The sequence below is a fragment of the Oryza sativa genome, chromosome 3 (assembly GCF_034140825.1).
Source record: "Oryza sativa Japonica Group chromosome 3, ASM3414082v1".
Lineage (NCBI taxonomy): Eukaryota > Viridiplantae > Streptophyta > Magnoliopsida > Poales > Poaceae > Oryza > Oryza sativa.
In genome coordinates, this window is record NC_089037.1 from 18,601,406 (window position 1) to 18,619,585 (window position 18,180).

The 18,180-nt window shown below is 41.6% G+C and overlaps 2 protein-coding genes across 4 annotated transcripts; one reads left to right on the forward strand and one right to left on the reverse strand.

Moving 5' to 3' along the window:
• Nucleotides 1–3,686: 3,686 nt before the first annotated feature.
• Nucleotides 3,687–4,883, forward strand: LOC107276903 (uncharacterized). The gene is made up of 2 exons (XM_015773872.3): nucleotides 3,687–4,603; nucleotides 4,804–4,883. Exon 1 carries the CDS (start codon nucleotides 3,865–3,867, stop codon nucleotides 4,600–4,602), a length of 738 nt encoding a protein of 245 aa, XP_015629358.1. The 5' UTR covers nucleotides 3,687–3,864; the 3' UTR covers nucleotide 4,603; nucleotides 4,804–4,883.
• A 4,075-nt stretch (nucleotides 4,884–8,958) lies between these two features.
• Nucleotides 8,959–15,936, reverse strand: LOC4333181 (pyruvate, phosphate dikinase 2-like). Of its 3 annotated transcripts, none has more exons than NM_001418332.1 (18): nucleotides 15,741–15,936; nucleotides 15,277–15,645; nucleotides 14,250–14,412; nucleotides 13,895–14,130; nucleotides 13,422–13,550; nucleotides 12,844–13,023; nucleotides 12,267–12,404; nucleotides 11,983–12,147; nucleotides 11,650–11,811; nucleotides 11,416–11,505; nucleotides 11,194–11,332; nucleotides 10,814–10,991; nucleotides 10,573–10,702; nucleotides 10,191–10,319; nucleotides 9,955–10,092; nucleotides 9,699–9,776; nucleotides 9,458–9,549; nucleotides 8,959–9,321 (listed from the first exon to the last, which is right to left on the reverse strand). In NM_001418332.1, exons 1-18 carry the CDS (start codon nucleotides 15,843–15,845, stop codon nucleotides 9,279–9,281), a joined length of 2,664 nt encoding a protein of 887 aa, NP_001405261.1. In that variant the 5' UTR covers nucleotides 15,846–15,936; the 3' UTR covers nucleotides 8,959–9,278. The 3 variants fall into 3 exon arrangements, with proteins under 3 accessions (NP_001405261.1, XP_066164253.1, NP_001405262.1); XM_066308156.1 differs by having other exon boundaries at nucleotides 14,681–15,645; nucleotides 15,741–15,934; NM_001418333.1 differs by lacking the exons at nucleotides 15,277–15,645; nucleotides 15,741–15,936 and adding an exon at nucleotides 14,681–14,906.
• Nucleotides 15,937–18,180: the final 2,244 nt, after the last annotated feature.

Sequence of the window (18,180 nt, forward strand, 5' to 3'; positions counted from 1 at the left end):
TGATTATCGCCGGTAAAGCTAGATAAATAACATCTTGTACCATGTTTATGATAGTGGTTTTGATTGACACGTAATTGGTTTTGTTGAAGTTAAAGTTTGACACCGAATTAAATCCGGATTCACATCAACAAAAACTTAATATGAACTCTGAAAGAGGTTTTATGTGCAGCTCTGTATGGTCATGTGTGACTAGAACGGAAGGTGCTTCTAGAAGAGTTACTACTTGTTAGCCCAAACAATAGTTTTGCCCCGAAAGCTAAAGCTATAAGGCACGTTTTGGCATAAATCAAAGATGATGTAATTAATTTTTGACGTGATATTTTGATCATTTGTCTTATTGAAGAAAACCATCGTCGAAGTACTTTCATTCTGCTGCAACTTGTTTTATCGTACGTATATTTTCTCGTGTTTGTAATATTCTTTTAAGATGAATGAATAAACCTTATGACCAAAATTAACAGGGTCAGGGTAGTAAGTGTAGTAATTAAGTGGGGTGAGAATCCTCTATCATAATGTCAGTACCATTACAATAATACGCTCCGCCATCCATTCCAAGTTTAGGGACCTAGGTTATAGTATCCCTATCAAAGAGTTGACGAAGGAGATGAGCGGAAGAGGTCGTCTACTGGACGCGGTTCAACTAGCGGAGACTCTTGGAAAAAATGGACTAAAAAGTCCCCAACTTTGATTTCGTGTTTTTGTAAAATATATACACGAACCATTATGCCGAGGAGATCCCTCTGGATCCATTTCACATCGATAACGCGCCCTCTTCCACCTATCGGTAGTTTGAGAGAAGTTTCTTTTGAAGTGGATACCTCAAGACCAAATATGGCCGATGTGGGTCCCACCCAGAGGCGGAGATAGAGCGAGATGGAGGGGAGTGCCACTTGTTTAATTTACTCTGCTTTATATCAATTTTAAACTAATATGGGTATCTAAATTTATATCGAGGGGGTGCACACATGGTGAAAATAGGTCAGGTATATCTACAAATTTTTCTTTACCGGATTCCTAGGTACCTCCCTCAATACTCTAGCTCTGCCCCTGGTCCCACCCTCCTACAATACTCTAGCTCTGCCCCTGGTCCCACCCTCCTATTGCCCCATACGTCAATGCATGTAATGGTAGTGCCATTATAATAGAGGATGTAAACACTAGTAAGCCTGTATTTCCTCATAACCATGACTAGAGCAAGTTTAATTGTAGAGGTAACTACTAGCTATAAATTTATATTAGAGCTAATATATAATATGGATTAACTATAAAATTATCTCTATCTTTTTTCTTCTTTCTCTTTCTCTAATTTATATAATTAATGCATTATATTATAGCATGTCTAGAAACAGCTTTTGCGTGAGAGCTAATATATGTTCGCGTAGGGCATCAGCAATATATATTCCTAAGTTAGTCTTATGGTGGATCCCAAACAGGTTCCACTGAGGTATATTGTTACCTTCATATATGAAAAGCGAGGGTATTAAGATGTATCCCACATTATAATAAATTAGGATGAGACCTATGTGGTCCATATGAGCTGTGTGCATATTTTAGTATAGACCAGGATGTCACTTCATGTCGTTTTTACCCTATTTTTCCCCCACACCATCTTCAGCGATGATAAACTCGGGCGGCTTCGGCGATGGCGGGTGCGTCGGCGTGGTACACAGTCGTGAGCGGATCCAACGGCGGCGGCGACTGTCACATGCGGATTTGGTGACGATGGTAGTAGGCTGTCGTGGGCGGATCTTCAACGACTATCCTGGCACTCCCCTGGCTTCTTCTCCTTTCCCATGGCAGGCTCTCCCCTCCTGTATGGTGGCAAGTACCTGTATTGTAGAGAGACAAAGTAGCAGTGAGAGAAAAGTGATATTTTTATTGCATATGGCGAGGCCTCATGTATAAGGTTGCCTCAATCATAGTGTCCTTATATAATTACTTGCAAAGTCTATAAGTAGATGCTTAATATGTGACATCCTGGTCCAGTTAGGATGAGGCCTGTGTGGCCCATGTGAGCTGTGTGCATATTTTAGTATCATTGCTAGTTTAGCAAGGGCGGAACCAACTTATAAGGTCTCTTTCTTATAACCATATCACTCCTGGGTTAACCCTTTTACACGAAGCGAGGACGAAAGTGTAAGTGAAGTAGCATGTATAAGTGGGCCCGCTCATCGAATGGGCTGGCTACACGGTTTTGGAGGGAGGGCTGCTACAAATGGTATCCCAGCCGACCCTCGCGGTTGCACGTACGAGTCAGTGTACGGACATATGACGCATAGCGCATGTGGGCTCTGTGTGAGGCACATGGGACGTGCGCTGAGAGGGGGCATGTTTATGGACATTTACCTATATGCATGTGTGGCTACATGGGTAAGTTAAGCCGATGGGGACATTGAATTCTTTGAGGGGGGTGTATGTGACATCTTGGCCCAATTAGGATGAGACATGTGTAGCCCATGTAAACTGTGTGCACATATTTAGTATCACCTTGCTAGTTTAGCAAGGGTGGAACCAACTTATAAGACATCTTCCCTCTAACCATATTACAACCGGGTTAACCCTTTTACACGAAGTGAAGACGAAAGTGTAAGTGGAGTGGTATGTGTAAGTGGGCCCGCTTGTTGGTTGGGCTGGGCTGCGGGGTTTTGGAGGAAGGGCTGTTACATAATACTCTTCCTATTTCCACATTAGTCTACTCCCCTGTCTCAGAATCCACATTAGTCTACTACTCCATCTGTCTCAGAATAAGTTAATCTAATACGACACGAGATGTGGCATATTTTAGAGTCTGCTTAGGGAGCCTCTATCAACTACAGTCTACTTAGCCCCCAAACAATCTAGATTATCACCTAGAACCCAAAAAATGAACTAGGCCATGTTGGGGAAGCTTAAGATTATAAGAATATGCTAGTTGGTAGCCAGTTTCTAAGAATCTAGAGAAGTTGGGTTTTCCAGCTTTTGCTTTCTTGATTTTCTAGATTCTATAACTGCGAATTCTCAAAATCAAGGTGTCAATCTGAATTGTTTGGAGGAGCTGAAGATTCTGTGGAAAACGCTATAGCAGCTAGAAGCTCCCCAAACAGGCTCTAAAACCCAAAAGCTAGAAAATCCAACTTCTTAAGATTCGCAGAAAATGGCTACCAACCAACAGATTGTAAGAATCTTAAACTTCTCAAATAAAATGTAAGATATATTACATTCCATAGGGAAAGTGATTTCATCTCTCAAGGAGATATCTCTCGTTTCATGCATGCCACCTAAATAGTCATAAAAATTTTGAAAAAAATTGGTAAGATGGATTAATATGAAATATATCACTCCACAAATACACAAGTTAAAATTCAACTTTACAAGTTGTAACAAAAATAACAAGTATAGCTGCGAATGTACGATAACTATTTTCAATTTATTTTATTCTTTTGTTGCAACTTGTAAAAGTTGAATTTGGTCTTGTATATTTGTGGAGTGATATATTTTATATTAATCTATGTTGTCGATTTTTTTTATTTTTTTTATAACTATTCAGATGACACGTAATCAACGAGAGGATATCTACATAACCAATTCCATACTAGATTAACTTATTTAATTATATCTTATTCGGTTAAACTTACTTTTACGAGATGCACTGATGCTGAGAAAATTATACCCTCATCATTGCACATTCGAAGTACGTCACCATGAACAGAAGATTCTATTTGACCCGGCGTGTATTAAAAAGTTTTTTTCTTACAGAAAAAAAAAACTTTGACCACTGGCTCGAGCACTTAAAAGCGTCTGGTTTAATGGATCACATGGACAGACACTCCAGATCGATAAAATCGAGAGACGTACGCGACCAGGACCAGCTCGTTTCGTTAGAAAATGTTATGCGGCACGGCCAGCTTCAAGCACGTCGTCGACGACGACGACCCGGCGGCGCGCGGCACCGGCGGCGGGTCGCCCAGGCAGCCGAGGCGGAAGCACGGCGGAGGCGGCGGCGGTAAGATCAACCCCTACGCCGAGCGCGGGCTGGACAAGTTCTCCACCGTGCTCTCCGAGCTCGAGGCCCGCCGGGACAAGATCCTCCGCCGCGTCGGCTCCGGCGGCGGCCTCGTCATGGTCCGCTTCGTCCAGTCCAACGGCGCGTTGGAGCCCATCATCGTCAAGCTCCCCGACGAGCAGCGGCGCCCCAAGGACGACGCCGCCGCCAAGAAACCCAGGCCGTCGTCTCCGTCGACCGCCGCCGCCCAGCAGCAGGGCGCCTCCGCCGCGCGCGCGACCAGGGCTCCACCACCTGCGCCGGCGGCGAGCAGGGTGTCGTCGTTCTCGTGGGGGCGGATGCGGCGGCCGGCGTGCTACTGGCCGGCGGTGATGGTGCTGATGCTGGTGTGCCTCGCCGTGTTCGGGAGGGTGTTCGCCATCTGCTGCACCTCCATCTGGTGGTACCTCGCGCCCACCCTGCTGAGCAACGGAGGCGCCGGCGGCGAGGACGCGGCGCGCCGCCCTCTGGGCTCCCCGAGGAAGTCGCCGCCGCCGGCGAGCGGCAAGAAGTTGGCCGGCCGCCGCGGCACGCGCGAGGTTGGGAGCTCGCCGAGAGGCCACACAAAGAAGGGCACCTGAAGTGAGTTGCAGTAAGCCAGTAATGTGTGTTTATGTGGAATCTTAATTAATTGGAGTAGTAGTAATTACTGGGGTAGCTGGAAGAAAGGGGATCTTCAATTTTTTGTTTCAGGTCACCTTTTGTTTCTTTTTCAGCTTTGTTAATGTGATGTTTTTTTTTTTTTGTCTTTTTGAACTTGGTTTGTAATGTGCATTGGTCAGATCAGCCCCTTTCGATGTGTGGCTACCCTGAAGAGAACCAATCGAAGAAGTGTGCAGTACAATTAATGGTTGTTGCTTAATTACTGTGATCGGTTGCCGATCTATATGTAAGTTTTTTTTTCTATAATGGATTAAAACCCGGAATCTATACCAACAAAGGTGTACACATCTAATACTCATTTTATAATATAAATAATCTACACCTCCAACTCTCCTTGAGGTCTAAAACAATGTTTAATCTCAGGTTGAACCTCAGCTAAAGCAATTTTTTTGAGCCGTAACTAATCTAACTATGGAACACTATTTTCAATCTCTATACGTACTAAAATCGCATTATCCATTCACGAATGAGCCTGGACAATCCAACCCTGGCTGTAATCCACCTTACACGTGATTTTCTACCACGTGTGATGAGGTTGAACACCAAGCTACCTTACACGTGGCTCCGCCCCTTCTAGCTTATGGATAGCTTATGGAGAGAGTGAGGAAAGGAAGGGTTTTGGTGCATAATACTTGTTATAAGGAAAGAGTTGTATTCCTCTAAAAAATTAAAAAAAAGTTGTATTGGATATATAGGTACGTAGATAATATTAGCTTGCATCCAAATACCTTCAATTAAAGGCGTATAGTCACCTTAATATTTAATCCATATGTCGATTGTATGATTCTAACCTGTTAGTACATTAAATCATACTAGAAGCTACTGCTCATCATTTTGTAACTGTAGCAAGTTATACTTCCACTTGTAAAAAGAAAAGATCAGTTTGCTTTTTTAGGGATGTAAAAAGTATACGCTACACTTCATTTAGAATAAGCAGCAATGATTAATCGGTACTTAATTGCCAAATTCTATGACTGCGGCCCTAGGAAAAAAAATATTGATGGGAACTGCCAGTTTGTTAATTGTTCTAGATGCTCAATACTAACCAACCTAATTTGCTTGGACCTACGCAAAGTTGTCTGTATCGATCCTAAGATTGTTTTTTATGGTATCGCCCTAGTATCGGAATACGGGAGCATAGGATCGTTAAAATCGTGTTACTATCGGGATATTAGCTAACTATTTCAAACTAGACAATATTCAAAAATCAAAACTATCTTAATACATTTGTGTTCTCTCTTTTTAATGCTGTATATTATTATTATTCTATTTTTTATGAAATGGCTATATATATAATTAATATGAATATTAAATTACACTTAAAAATAGAAAAATATCATAGTAACCCGATACTAATAAATTGACAGTACGTCGGGGAAAAGAAGAATTCCAAACCGTCGTCAGGATTGGCGTACGCGGCCATTCTTGCGCGGGCGGCGCCCAGGCTTTCCGTGCATTCCACCGATCAGAAGACGCAGCAGCACAGTACCGGCAGGTCATTAAACACCAACTTAATGGGTTGGATGGAAGCATGTATCTGCCGGTTAACGCAAGGTCTTCGTGAAAGGGACTTTTTGACAATTTGACAACCGCAGCAAACGACAGCCCATAAAATCGCCAGTAGACGGAGAATATGCATGTGAAAAGAGATTACTACAACATGCCGTGAAACTGAAAGTCTAGATTCTAGAAGGGCTGCTCTGTTGAGGACGTTCGGTTTTGTACTCCGTTTCACAAAGTTTTATATATTTTTTTTCGAAATTAAAGTTTCTATAAAAGTTTAGCAACATCTAACACTGAACATATGTTGATATTAAGTTTATTTTGTATTAAAAATTTTGTTATGTTCTTTTATAAATTTAGTTAAAACCAAAAGAATATCTTATAATATAAAACGGACGGAGTAATAGATATAATACTTCAAAAGTACTAATAACATAAGCATGTGTACATATAACTCATCTGAAATTGATTCTTCCATTTGAGAACCAGGGCTGGTCCTGACATTTGGGGGGCACTATGGCCTTGTTTAGTTCCAAAGTTTTTTTTTTCCAAACATCTAACTTTCCATCACATCAAATCTTTCATACACACACAACTTTTCTATCACATCGTACCAATTTCAACCAAACTTCTAAACTTCAGTGTGAACTAAACACAGTGTATGGACCCTTAAAAAATTAATGCTATTTTTTTACTTCTAATATTTATACTCTATAAGCACATATACCATATACCATATAGTAACACAAATAAACATTCCTAACATGGTAAATAATAAATGAAGCAATTTGCAAGCTGCAATATAATAATTTATTCTCGATAAATAATAACTATAATATAATTAACAACTAAAAAATGCCATAGAAACAAAGTAGTATAAATACCTTAATACAAATATCCCGTGTCCCTTATAAAAAAGAGCTTCTTCGAGCATTTCTTGAAGCGAAATCATCAATGACAGTTTGAAGATCAATGTTGTCCAAGATATTTTTCTCAATGCTACACATAGCCAATCCATTCAATCTTTCCTGGGACAGTTTCTTTTTTAGCACCCGATAAATGTTTTTTAGGTAACATTATAACATTTGAAATGCACGGCGGCACCGCGGCAGGCGCTGGAGCCTACAGGCGGACTGATGGACTCGCGGTCGCTGGTCGCGGACTAGGGCATCGGCGCGGTGATGAGACAACGAAGCGACGCGGCGCGGGTGATGCTCTGGCGCTTTGTTTCTTCTCGGGACTCGCGGTGTGGGCCGGCAGATGAATCGACGTGCTCCTTGCCTCCTAACTGATCACCTGATGACCTGATCTAGTGGGCTGCTGGGGGGGTAAATGATGGGCCCCCTCCGGCCTAGGCCCTAGGCGGTTGCACAACCGGCCTAGGCCCAGGGCCGGCCCTGTTGAGAACAGAGCAGTTAATAACGTTTTCGGTAGGTCATCGTGTATGACTTGCCTTATCTACTTAGGCCCCGTTTAGTTCCCTAAATTTTTTTTTCCAAAAACATCACATCGAATCTTTAGACACATGCATGAAGCATTAAATATAGATAAATGAAAAAACTAATTGCACAGTTAGGGAGAAAATCGCGAGACGAATCTTTTGAGCCTAATTAATCCATGATTAGCCATAAGTGCTACAGTAACCCACATGTGCTAATGACGGATTAATTATGCTCAAAAGATTCGTCTCGCGTTTTCCAAGCGAGTTATGAAATTATTTTTTTTATTTATGTCTGAAAAGCCCTTCCGACATCCGATTAAACATCCGATGTGACACCCAAAAATTTTCTTTTCATTAACTAAACAAGCCCTTAGTAGATTTCTATCTCTTTGACCTCTTATTTTTCACTCCATCAGATAGAGATATCCCTTTAAAATAATATGGGATCAGATGGAGTTATCCTGTAAAAAGATATGAGATGGATGAGGTAGGCTAAAGGAAAAGATAAAAAGGAATTACAATAGAAGGTGATTAAAGAGATAAATAGTACTCCCTCTTTCCAAAAATCTAAGACCTATTTCTTTTGCATCAAAACCAAAAAGTAATTAACTCACTCACCATATGACAAAACTAATGAACATATAACCAATAAGTATTAGAATGACTTCTTGGTTTCCGATCAACAATTTAATTTAACACATAGTAACTACAAACTTGATTTTTGGAAAAACCAAATAATGAAATATTTCTTAGATTTTTGGAAGGAGGGAGTACTCTAAATCATGCTAAAATTTTTTATATTTTGAAACAAGATTTAAATGCTATAAATTATTATATTTTGATATTTTGAAACATAAGGAGTACATCGGAGGCTCGAAATGGTTGGGCTGGAGCTTTAGCCATATGGCCTACGGGCTACGGGGCATTGGTTCAGTTATCTTTGTTACCCATTGACTCGGCTGAAGCCAAGAAATAATTGATCTCGGGTATCATAAGGTGTCTGCTGCAATCAATAAGGTTGCATGCAAACAATATGTACAAGAGTACAAGACTTTTTAGTCTTCGTTTCACAAAAAGGGAAAAGAACAAAGACTAATTTATTGTCTAAGAGAGAAGCAATCTTTTTGAAATTGGATCTTAAAAAGGCTTACGAAAACTGTCGGCTTGTCGGGCATCCTACCATAACGTTGGCACGGCGGCCACACATGCTCTAGAACATTTGCATAACACAAGCAGCTGTGGAAATGACTAGCAAAAGCACCACAACCAAATTAAATAAAATATTGTGTCAAGCGAGAATTACTAGGACGATCTCAAGGATCAAACAATGTGCAAAACATTTCCTCAATAAATAGGTACAAAAAAACATGACATTTCATTTGAGTAATTCTCGAAATAAATTACAATTATTTCAGGTGCCTTAACATGCAACCTCTGATAGCTGTTTGATGTTTATGGCAGCAATTACCGTGGGCACACAAACAAAAAATATTATTTATACACATGCAAACCTCCATTTGCAGGTCATCATACATTTCGTCAAGCAAAGCATGTTGCGAGTGTCCATCGTAACATAAATTATTTAAGCATTATTTACTCTTCGTATATTTACAAGATGCACCAACGGTTTGCTTCATTAGTACTCGCCGATCACAGCATCACCTGCGCTGCTGCTAGCCTTGCAATTGGAACCCTGAATCCAAATCGTTAAGTATGTCAAGTCCAGATCAATCAGCAGTAGTTTCACAGTTGTTTGAAAATATTGGGATCAATATTTATCAGTATATGTTGATTTTGTTAACTAATCAAATTTGAAAGCGGCAGCTGACCTGAATGGGGAGCAAGAAACGTAGTTCAGCCCAACCTTCGCGAAAAATGCAACTGAAGAAGGCTCACCACCATGTTCCCCACAAATGCCCACCTATTACAAAAAATATATATTTTCAATGACAAGCATCAATTTGATTGATTATAATCAAACAAGTTTTGCCCTTCAATATATATGTTCGAAAGGTACACGGTAATGCATAATTATTTCACGATAACTTATGCCTTAGGAGCTGATTATACCTCTAAATCAGGCCTTGCCTTCCGGCCCCGCTCTACGGCAACCTTAACAAGCTCCCCCACTCCCTTCTGGTCAAACACCTGCAAATACATGCGTTCAGGGAGACACGGATTAGCTAAATGAGATAATCTCAGAGCAGACAATTTTGATCAACAGAAAAATATAGAATAATATATGGAGCTGTCTTAGGTGTGCTGTCATGTATTTGTAGCCCAACTGAGAATTTGAGATTAAGAGCTTGATCAGGAGTAAGATTACCTCGAAGGGGTCATTCTGGAGGATACCCTTTGACAAGTAGGTTGGCAGAAACTTGCCAACATCGTCCCTGCTATAACCAAATGTCATCTGAGTCAGGTCGTTCGTCCCAAACGAGAAGAATTCGGCTAGTGCTGCTATCTGTCATCCATTATTGAAGTTCAGAGAAACATAGAACAGTATTCACAAATTAGGTAGAAATACATGCTAAATAAACAGCAAAGTCGATACCAACTAACCTCATCAGCTATAAGAGCAGCCCTGGGAACCTCAATCATGGATCCAATTTTGTAGCTAATGGTTGTTTCTGCATTTGCAAAAACCTTTTCGGCAACTTCACGAATTACATCTACTTGTTGGGCGAGTTCCTAAAAGAGTAACATAATAATATTAGTTGTTCAAGCTCAAAAATTATAAAATGTATGGAACCTGGAATAAGCGACGACGGAAAATTTCTTCTCAAAATAAGCAAATCTTTCTTATCCATCTACAGAAAATACAATACATCCTAATATTGGGAGTTCAGTAGCACTGTAGTAACTCAAATTCTTAATATAGATGGCATAGAGCAGGTGAAGCATATCATAGCTATGTAATGCCAGACAATAAATACATGTATACCTGAGGTGTTCCAATGAGAGGCACCATTATCTCTGGGAAAACTTTAACACCTTGTTCAGTCATAGAAATAGCAGCTTCAAAGATAGCACGGGCTTGCATTGCTGTCAATTCTGGGTATGATATCCCAAGCCTGAAAGTGTCAAACAAATTGCAAATCAGAATCACTGGTGTGGTACCTCCTTTTTAATAATTAATTGCGGTCAAACAAATGCATGATGAAAGCACAACACAAAGAGCTGACCTGCACCCACGGAAGCCAAGCATTGGATTCACTTCAGAAAGTTTTTCTATTCTTGTAAGAATTTCCTCCTGAGTATATACGTTTCCAGAAGACAACAAACGAACCATATCCTCAACGTTACCCTCTGGAAGGAATTCGTGGAGTGGAGGATCCAAGAGTCGAATAGTCACAGGAAGTCCTGAAACACAAGCAATGATGCAATAATTAATGATCAGAGACTACAAATATTACATGTTTGCACGAAAATGTGAAAGTAATGTACAAAATCATATGATTATAGCATATGCATTAAGCACTAAACATTATCTTAACTATGAAGCCAGTAATGATATTGAGAAAGTTGGATGAAGCTTAAGACTAAATGTAATGGTATCACATACCATCCATTGCACGGAAAATTCCTTCAAAGTCAAGTCTCTGATATGGCAAGAGGCGATCTAGTGCTATCTGCCTGTGTTCAATTGTTTCCGCCATTATCATCTGTCTCATGGCCTTTATCCTTTCATCAGAAGAGAAGAACTAAAGAACAAATGTAGCAGAGACAGCTGTCAGAATTAATCCATCAAGATGCCTTGAATAATAAGATAAAGCAGTGTACCAACCATGTGTTCTGTTCTGCACAACCCAATCCCTTCCGCACCGTTATTTCTTGCAGTCAGTGCATCCGCAGGAGTATCAGCATTAGCCTTGACCTGGAACATCAGGCATACATGAAAATAAGAACAATATAATTGATGAATAACTACATGCGTTTAGTCAGATTTGAACTGCTTAGGAAGCATGAAAATCTTGGCTCATGTAACTTGTTTTCTAATAATTCGTTGGGACATTTTTACCTTGAGTTTCTTAACTTCATCCACCCAAGACATGAATTCTCCCAAATCACCACTAAGTGCTGGTGGGGATAGAGGCAGCTTGCCCAAAATGACCTCTCCAGTCGAACCATTCAGTGACAACCATTCACCCTCACAAAGCACCTTGTCGGCAACCAGTACCACCTGCAAGTACAATATTTATACAAATGTGTGTAAACAAACTCCTCCCGAACAATTTAAAAATGTCAAATAAGCTTCATTCATATTTATCCTGCTGACTTTTCCAATGCAGTGCAACTGCTTCCATCACAGTAAGCAAAGCATAATAGAATAAATGGTTCCAATGTTAATCACCTTCTCAGCATCATTTACACGGATACCCGAGCATCCTGCCACACAACATTTTCCCCATCCACGGGCTACGACTGCTGCATGAGATGTCATACCACCTCTGGCTGTAAGAATTCCAGCAGCCGCATTCATGCCACCAACATCCTCTGGGCTTGTTTCAGTCCTCACCTTAATTTTTACACAGGAGAATGTTATATTATGATCAGGAGAATATGTTGATCTCATAGCTTCCAAATTGAGCTATAAAGAGTTAGACTGGAGATAAATTCAATATCAAAGGTGAGTACCAGAATGACAGATTTTCCTTGTGCATGCCATGCTTCAGCATCGTCAGCTGTGAAGACAATCTGGCCTACAGCAGCTCCTGGTGATGCAGGCAAGCCTGTAGCAATAACTTTGTCTCCATATGACGACGGGCTCTCAAACTAGTTTAACAAGGGCAGAGCAAAGAGTACAGATTAGATAGCCATCAGTTTGATTGTCGTTACAAATCGTACCGAAGCGTAACAAAAGTACTATGCAACAACCTTCAGGCTCATATTGGTTTAGAGGAAAACATATAAACATACACTCGCTACATGCTTCATGTTTGTGAAACAAAAAAACAACAGCACGTGCTATGTCAAGTTTCTAGTTAGGGACATGAAAACATGATATACCGATAGACTAACAAGTTACACATTCATTCAATAATAGGTTATGATCTATCATCCAAAATATAAACCACCACTTTTTGCAAAGTCCTATTCGATCTTGTTGATGGGATCTGAAATAAAGCTTGGCAACAGAGTGCCCTCAAGAAAATAGCAGTGTACAAAGTTTGCAATGCAACAGATAAGACAAGTGTTGCATAGTTAATTGTACCTGGGGATGAAGAAGCTGGTCCAAGTGCCGTGGTTCCACCATCTTAATTGCTGAACGCCGGTCAATCAGTCCCTCATTGACCATGTCTACAGCAATCTTCACAGCACCTTTGCCTGTGCGCTTCCCTGTTCTGCATTGCAGCATCCAAAGTCTATTTTCTTGAACAGTGAACTCAATATCCTGCATGACATGAAAAAATAAGTTAATTTGAGCACAAGCAAAAATCAGTTACAAGAGAAACAGTGAACTCATTATAAAAATGCTTGTCTATAATATCAGTCACATGAAAACCAATCTTGTTTCATGGAAAGCACAGAAAACAGTTCTGATAAGTTCGTTGTAATTCTGTAGTCTTCCTAGTTACATTGCCAATAAGTTCATTGTAATTTTGAAAACAGTTCTGACAACAGGCAACTCCCTGTAATTAAATTTTTATTTTAAAAACTATTTGTAATCAAATCTATCCATCATTATAGATAACTTTTAAAAACATGGTATTTTGATTCTGCTCTAATCATACAAAAGATACTAGGATACGATGGCCAAGAAGAGGAACTATGTATTCTCATGTACTGTACCATCATTTCTTTGTAGTGGCTTTCCAAGATTTTGCAATTCTCAACTAGTTCTGCATAAGGCTCTGGCATGCAATCCTTCATGGTATCAAGATCTTGTGGAGTTCTGATTCCAGCAACCACATCCTCACCCTACAAGAGAAATAATTTGTGTTAATTGCTCATAATCCATTTATCTATCAACCCAAGAAATACATAAGATGATTCAGTCGAAACATTTTTGCCTTTTGCAACCTTTGATTCTAAAGGATAAAATCTAAAATATGTGCTCCCTATTTTACAGTAACCATGACGAATCAGACTAAAAGTAACAACATAAATATGAAAAGATCATGTGATAGCTGATTAACCCATCTTGTTACTTCAGTGTTTGCCAGAATTTTTTTTTTTTGGAAACTGAATGTTTGCTAGAAATAGGGGTCAAGGAATAAGCAAAACAGAGAAGGGGTCGGACCAGTTACCCTGTATATTTGTACCTGAGCATTGACAAGGAATTCACCATAAAGTTTTCTCTCTCCAGTACTAGGGTTCCTAGTAAAGAGAACACCAGTGCCTGAAGTGTCACCCATGTTGCCAAAGACCATGCACTGAACATTCACAGCAGTACCCTTTAACCCAGTGATCTGGTTAATGCTTCTGTACTTCTTTGCCCTTGCGCTGTCCCATGAGTTGAAAACAGCCAACACAGATAAATGCAGCTGCTTCTTTGGATCTACATTTATTTAGAAGAAAAAGAAAATCAGATACATCTGCTTTCAAGATACAAGCATCACCAAATAAAACGGATGATAAAATTTAACTTTGATTGTGTATATATATGAATATACGTACCTGAGGGAAATTCTTCACCTTTGGCCTCCACATAAACATTCTTATATTGAGCAACAAGTTCTTTCAAATCCCTGGCAGTCAACTCGGTGTCATTCCTCAAACCTAAAGCTGCTTTCATGGCTTCAATTTTCTCCTCAAATAGTGAATGCGGTATGTCCATAACCTAATAAGATAACCTTTTAGTATCAAAATATTGAATTTGGTACAAAATAAAATTGCGAAACAAATTTTATCAATATTCATATTAGCGAGCATACGAAGTAACTCACAAATTGTACAGAATGTTTCATTATCGAAAACTAAACTAAACTAGATTATTTATTTATGCCAGTTTTTCATAGTTTTCCAACATGAAAATTAAATCAAACCCCCAAAATAGAAATGTAGAATTACAGCAGTAGAAAGATCTGGCTAAGAAAGAACAGAAGGACCTCGGGCGTGGCCCCAAATGCGTCGCGCCGCCGCCGTACGCCGGTTCAGCGCACGCGGTTCGCCATGTCCGGGGATGCCACCCCCATGGACAAGGTGCTGCTGCCCCGACCGCCCCTCCTCCTCCAGAGCGACACATTGCCCCTCCGGTGACACAGCCAAGGAGGTCGCGCCAGGCGGCCGGCTCGCTCGCCGGAGTTGTGGCAATCGAGAGGCCGCGAAAAAAATCGGACATGAAGAGAAAATGAGAAGGAAATTTTCCGAGCAAAAGGAGAAGGGAACAAGAACAACTGGAGAAGGGAGGAGAACTGGACAAGGCAATAAATTAATGGGCCAGGATGGGCTGGGCCGGCTATCACCTAGTTTTGGCCCACAAATACTGGGCGTACTCTTTTTATATTTGTTTCCCTCTAAAAACAGAGTACTCAACTTCTACAAATATTTTCTTTGATACTTATCTGTTTAGAAATGAAAATAAAATAACATGTATATATACAACAGAAACATGGAATAATACTAGTAAATAAATCAATAAATAAACCAGTATGTATAGATATTTGTAGAACACAAAAAAGAGAATATAAGTAATAATACGTACGACGTTGCCGAACATGTCGAGGAAGCGGCGGTAGGAGTCGTAGGCGAAGCGCTCGCCGCTGCGGTGGGCGAGGCCGGCGACGACGTGGTCGTTGAGGCCGAGGTTGAGGACGGTGTCCATCATGCCGGGCATGGAGACGGCGGCGCCGGAGCGGACGGAGAGGAGGAGCGGGCGGCGCGGGTCGCCGAGGACGGCGCCCATGTTGCCCTCCACCCAGGTGAGCGCCGCCAGGATCTCGTCCCACAGCCCCGCCGGCATCGCCTTCTGCGCCTGGTACTGCTGGCACGCCTCCGTCGACACCGTGAACCCCGGCGGCACCGACAGCCCGATGCTCGCCATCTCCGCCAAGTTCGCCCCCTTCCCTCCCAGCTGCACATCCAATTTTATCCATGCAATTTACATATATATGTTCATATACAAATTACCAGTACATGATGAATGAAGTAGTACATATATGCACGCACCAGGTCTTTCATGGTCTTGTTGCCGTCGCTCCGGCCCTTGCCGAAGTGGAACACCCTCTGCCCCACCGCCTCCGCCGCGCCATCCCGATGAGCGGCCGGCGCCATTGATGACGATGGTTCACTCTGATCTTCTCTTAAATTAGCTTCCTTCTGCTTGATACTGGCACTCAGTCTCAGCTAGCTTTCAGCTTTCCGAGCTCGCTCGACGGGGCAGTGGCACGTATATATACACACACTACAACACGAGTCTAGGAGTAGGTGGTGGCAGCCAGCCAGCCAGCCAGCCAACGCCGTCAAGTAACCGACCGCCCTGCAAGAAGTCGATTTTTTTTTATTTTTTTTTGTTTACAGAGGAGGAGTATCTGTGTACTAGGAGGGAGACCGCAGGCGGCGCTGATACGTGACTTGGGGCGCACTTAGGATCAATGGATGGATGTGATAACTGCATGCACGACCCCACGACATCGACCGCTGCCGCCAACCAAATTAACCCTTACTTAATCTCGATCGACCATCAGCTGACAGCACCGGTGTGCTAGTTCAATTACTTCATCAATATATGGTGAAAGCTAATTAACCCATGTCCAATTGTCCATGTAGTGGTGGACTCGATAATGCGGCAGATTAGCATGCAGCTGCATCCTGTATATGTCTAGTGGTAGTAGTATACATACTACATTATTATGCTCACTAGCTAGACTGCTGCATGCACCAGTGGATGCACGCATTCATACATGTTCAATTGTTCAGTTGAACCGTTACTCTGACACTAACTAGCTACTATTCTGAACATTTTGCAGGTGATCAAGAGATCGATCGGTGGTGTGCTGGTGTACTGCTTGCCAAGACGCTACTTTGCTCGATCAGCGCTCTCTCTCTCTCTCTCTCACTCTCATCCATGCATGCATGTAGCTAGGCATGCATTTTCACGTACCAATCGATCGATCGGTTTGTCGATCGATTTTTTTCCGCTTGGAATTAATTCAGCAAGCTGGGCCGCTTAATTATATTATTTCGCATGTGATATATAAAATGGCTGTTTGTCGATGGATATGCATGTTAAATCAGATGTGTTCTTCGTTTGCGATCATTAATATATACTATCAAGTTAGAGTGAATTAACTAGTTCATACCTGTTGTTATTTGTTATTTGGTCCAGAACTGCGACTGGAAATGGGGCGCCTCGGCCATATACCGTACGTGCATATTAAGACAATGCTGGAATCACAAATCGATGAGGACTATATATGTACTATGTGGAGAACTCTGTTATCTTGCATGCAGTATGAAGTATCCATTATTAAATAAAAATTCATACAGCACCGTACTGAATTATTAATTTGTTCAACCAAAATCCATTCCTCTAGCTACACACCTCCGTGTTTGACAAAGAACAACTTTATAATTTTACTCAATCAATGATTATTTCATTAAAAATATATGCGTTAATAAACTCATGTATTCAACTTTAATTAATTTGGAACACAACTGTTTGGTTAGGTCTTGACTTTCATTTTAAGCTAAAGCTTGAGGCTAAAACAATAGGGTAATTTTTCTATAAACAGGCTCGCACAATTAAACAACGTCGATCGAATGCTCAGAGACTACGTACGCGTGCATGATATGCATATATTGATCGAGAGTAGCGGTGTAGCGTAGCAATTAGGTTTGGGATAAGAAGGGGTTAATAGTAGAGTAGTGAGGCCGGCCGGCATGCAGAGCCGCGGTTTGGGCGTCCAGCGGCCGTGCTACTGCTATCGACGACTCGCGCCGCTGATATGATGCACGCGCTACGGATAAGCTCTAGCCTGTGCTGGATGCGGTCATCAGGCAGGGTTTTTGGGGGGCCCGGGGGGGTGTGACGTGGGCGTCGACCACAACCACAACCACACGATCGATCTATCCGGCCGCCGCATGCGCATGCGGGCCACATGCCCCGCGACGTGCCAATCGATCGCTGACAAAAGAGGAGCGCGCGCCGTCGGATCAGTTAATCTATTTAATTAACTCCATCCATCTTCTTAACACAAGTCGGTTTTGCTTTGAATTAGGTTGCTAATTAATTAATTGGACTAATTAACCAAGATGGTGACGTTACCAGCTGCAAGTATATCATCCTGTCACGGTCCTCTCCGAGGTAACCAAAGGGCCGGGTATGTGACACTGTCTTTTTTTCTCTTTAATTTAATTAATTTTTGCCTCGCTCTAGTACATATAATTAGATCGCTGGTTAATTAGTGACATGAAGAAGATATTCATTTTACCGCTTAACAGCTAAGCTTTGGCGGCACGCGCCGGCCGCGGCCTGGTATACCCGGTTACCATGGCGCGTCGCTGTCCCGGCTAACGCCCGGTTACTGTCGCTATCGCGTACGGCGCCGAAACGCGCCCGCGGATGAGGCAGCGCCGCTGCACGGTTTGCACGAACCAAACCGGTACT

Excerpts from the sequence above, each read along its gene's own strand:
- LOC107276903 (XM_015773872.3), top strand. The coding sequence starts at position 3,865 with ATGTTATGCGGCACGGCCAGCTTCAAGCACGTCGTCGACGACGACGAC.
- LOC4333181 (NM_001418332.1), bottom strand. The coding sequence starts at position 15,845 with ATGGCGCCGGCCGCTCATCGGGATGGCGCGGCGGAGGCGGTGGGGCAG. Across the intron at positions 10,992-11,193 it reads AATTTTCCGTGCAATGGATG|GACTTCCTGTGACTATTCGA; the intron begins GTATGTGATACC and ends CTTGTGTTTCAG. Across the intron at positions 9,550-9,698 it reads AGGCAAGGCCTGATTTAGAG|GTGGGCATTTGTGGGGAACA; the intron begins GTATAATCAGCT and ends TTTTTGTAATAG.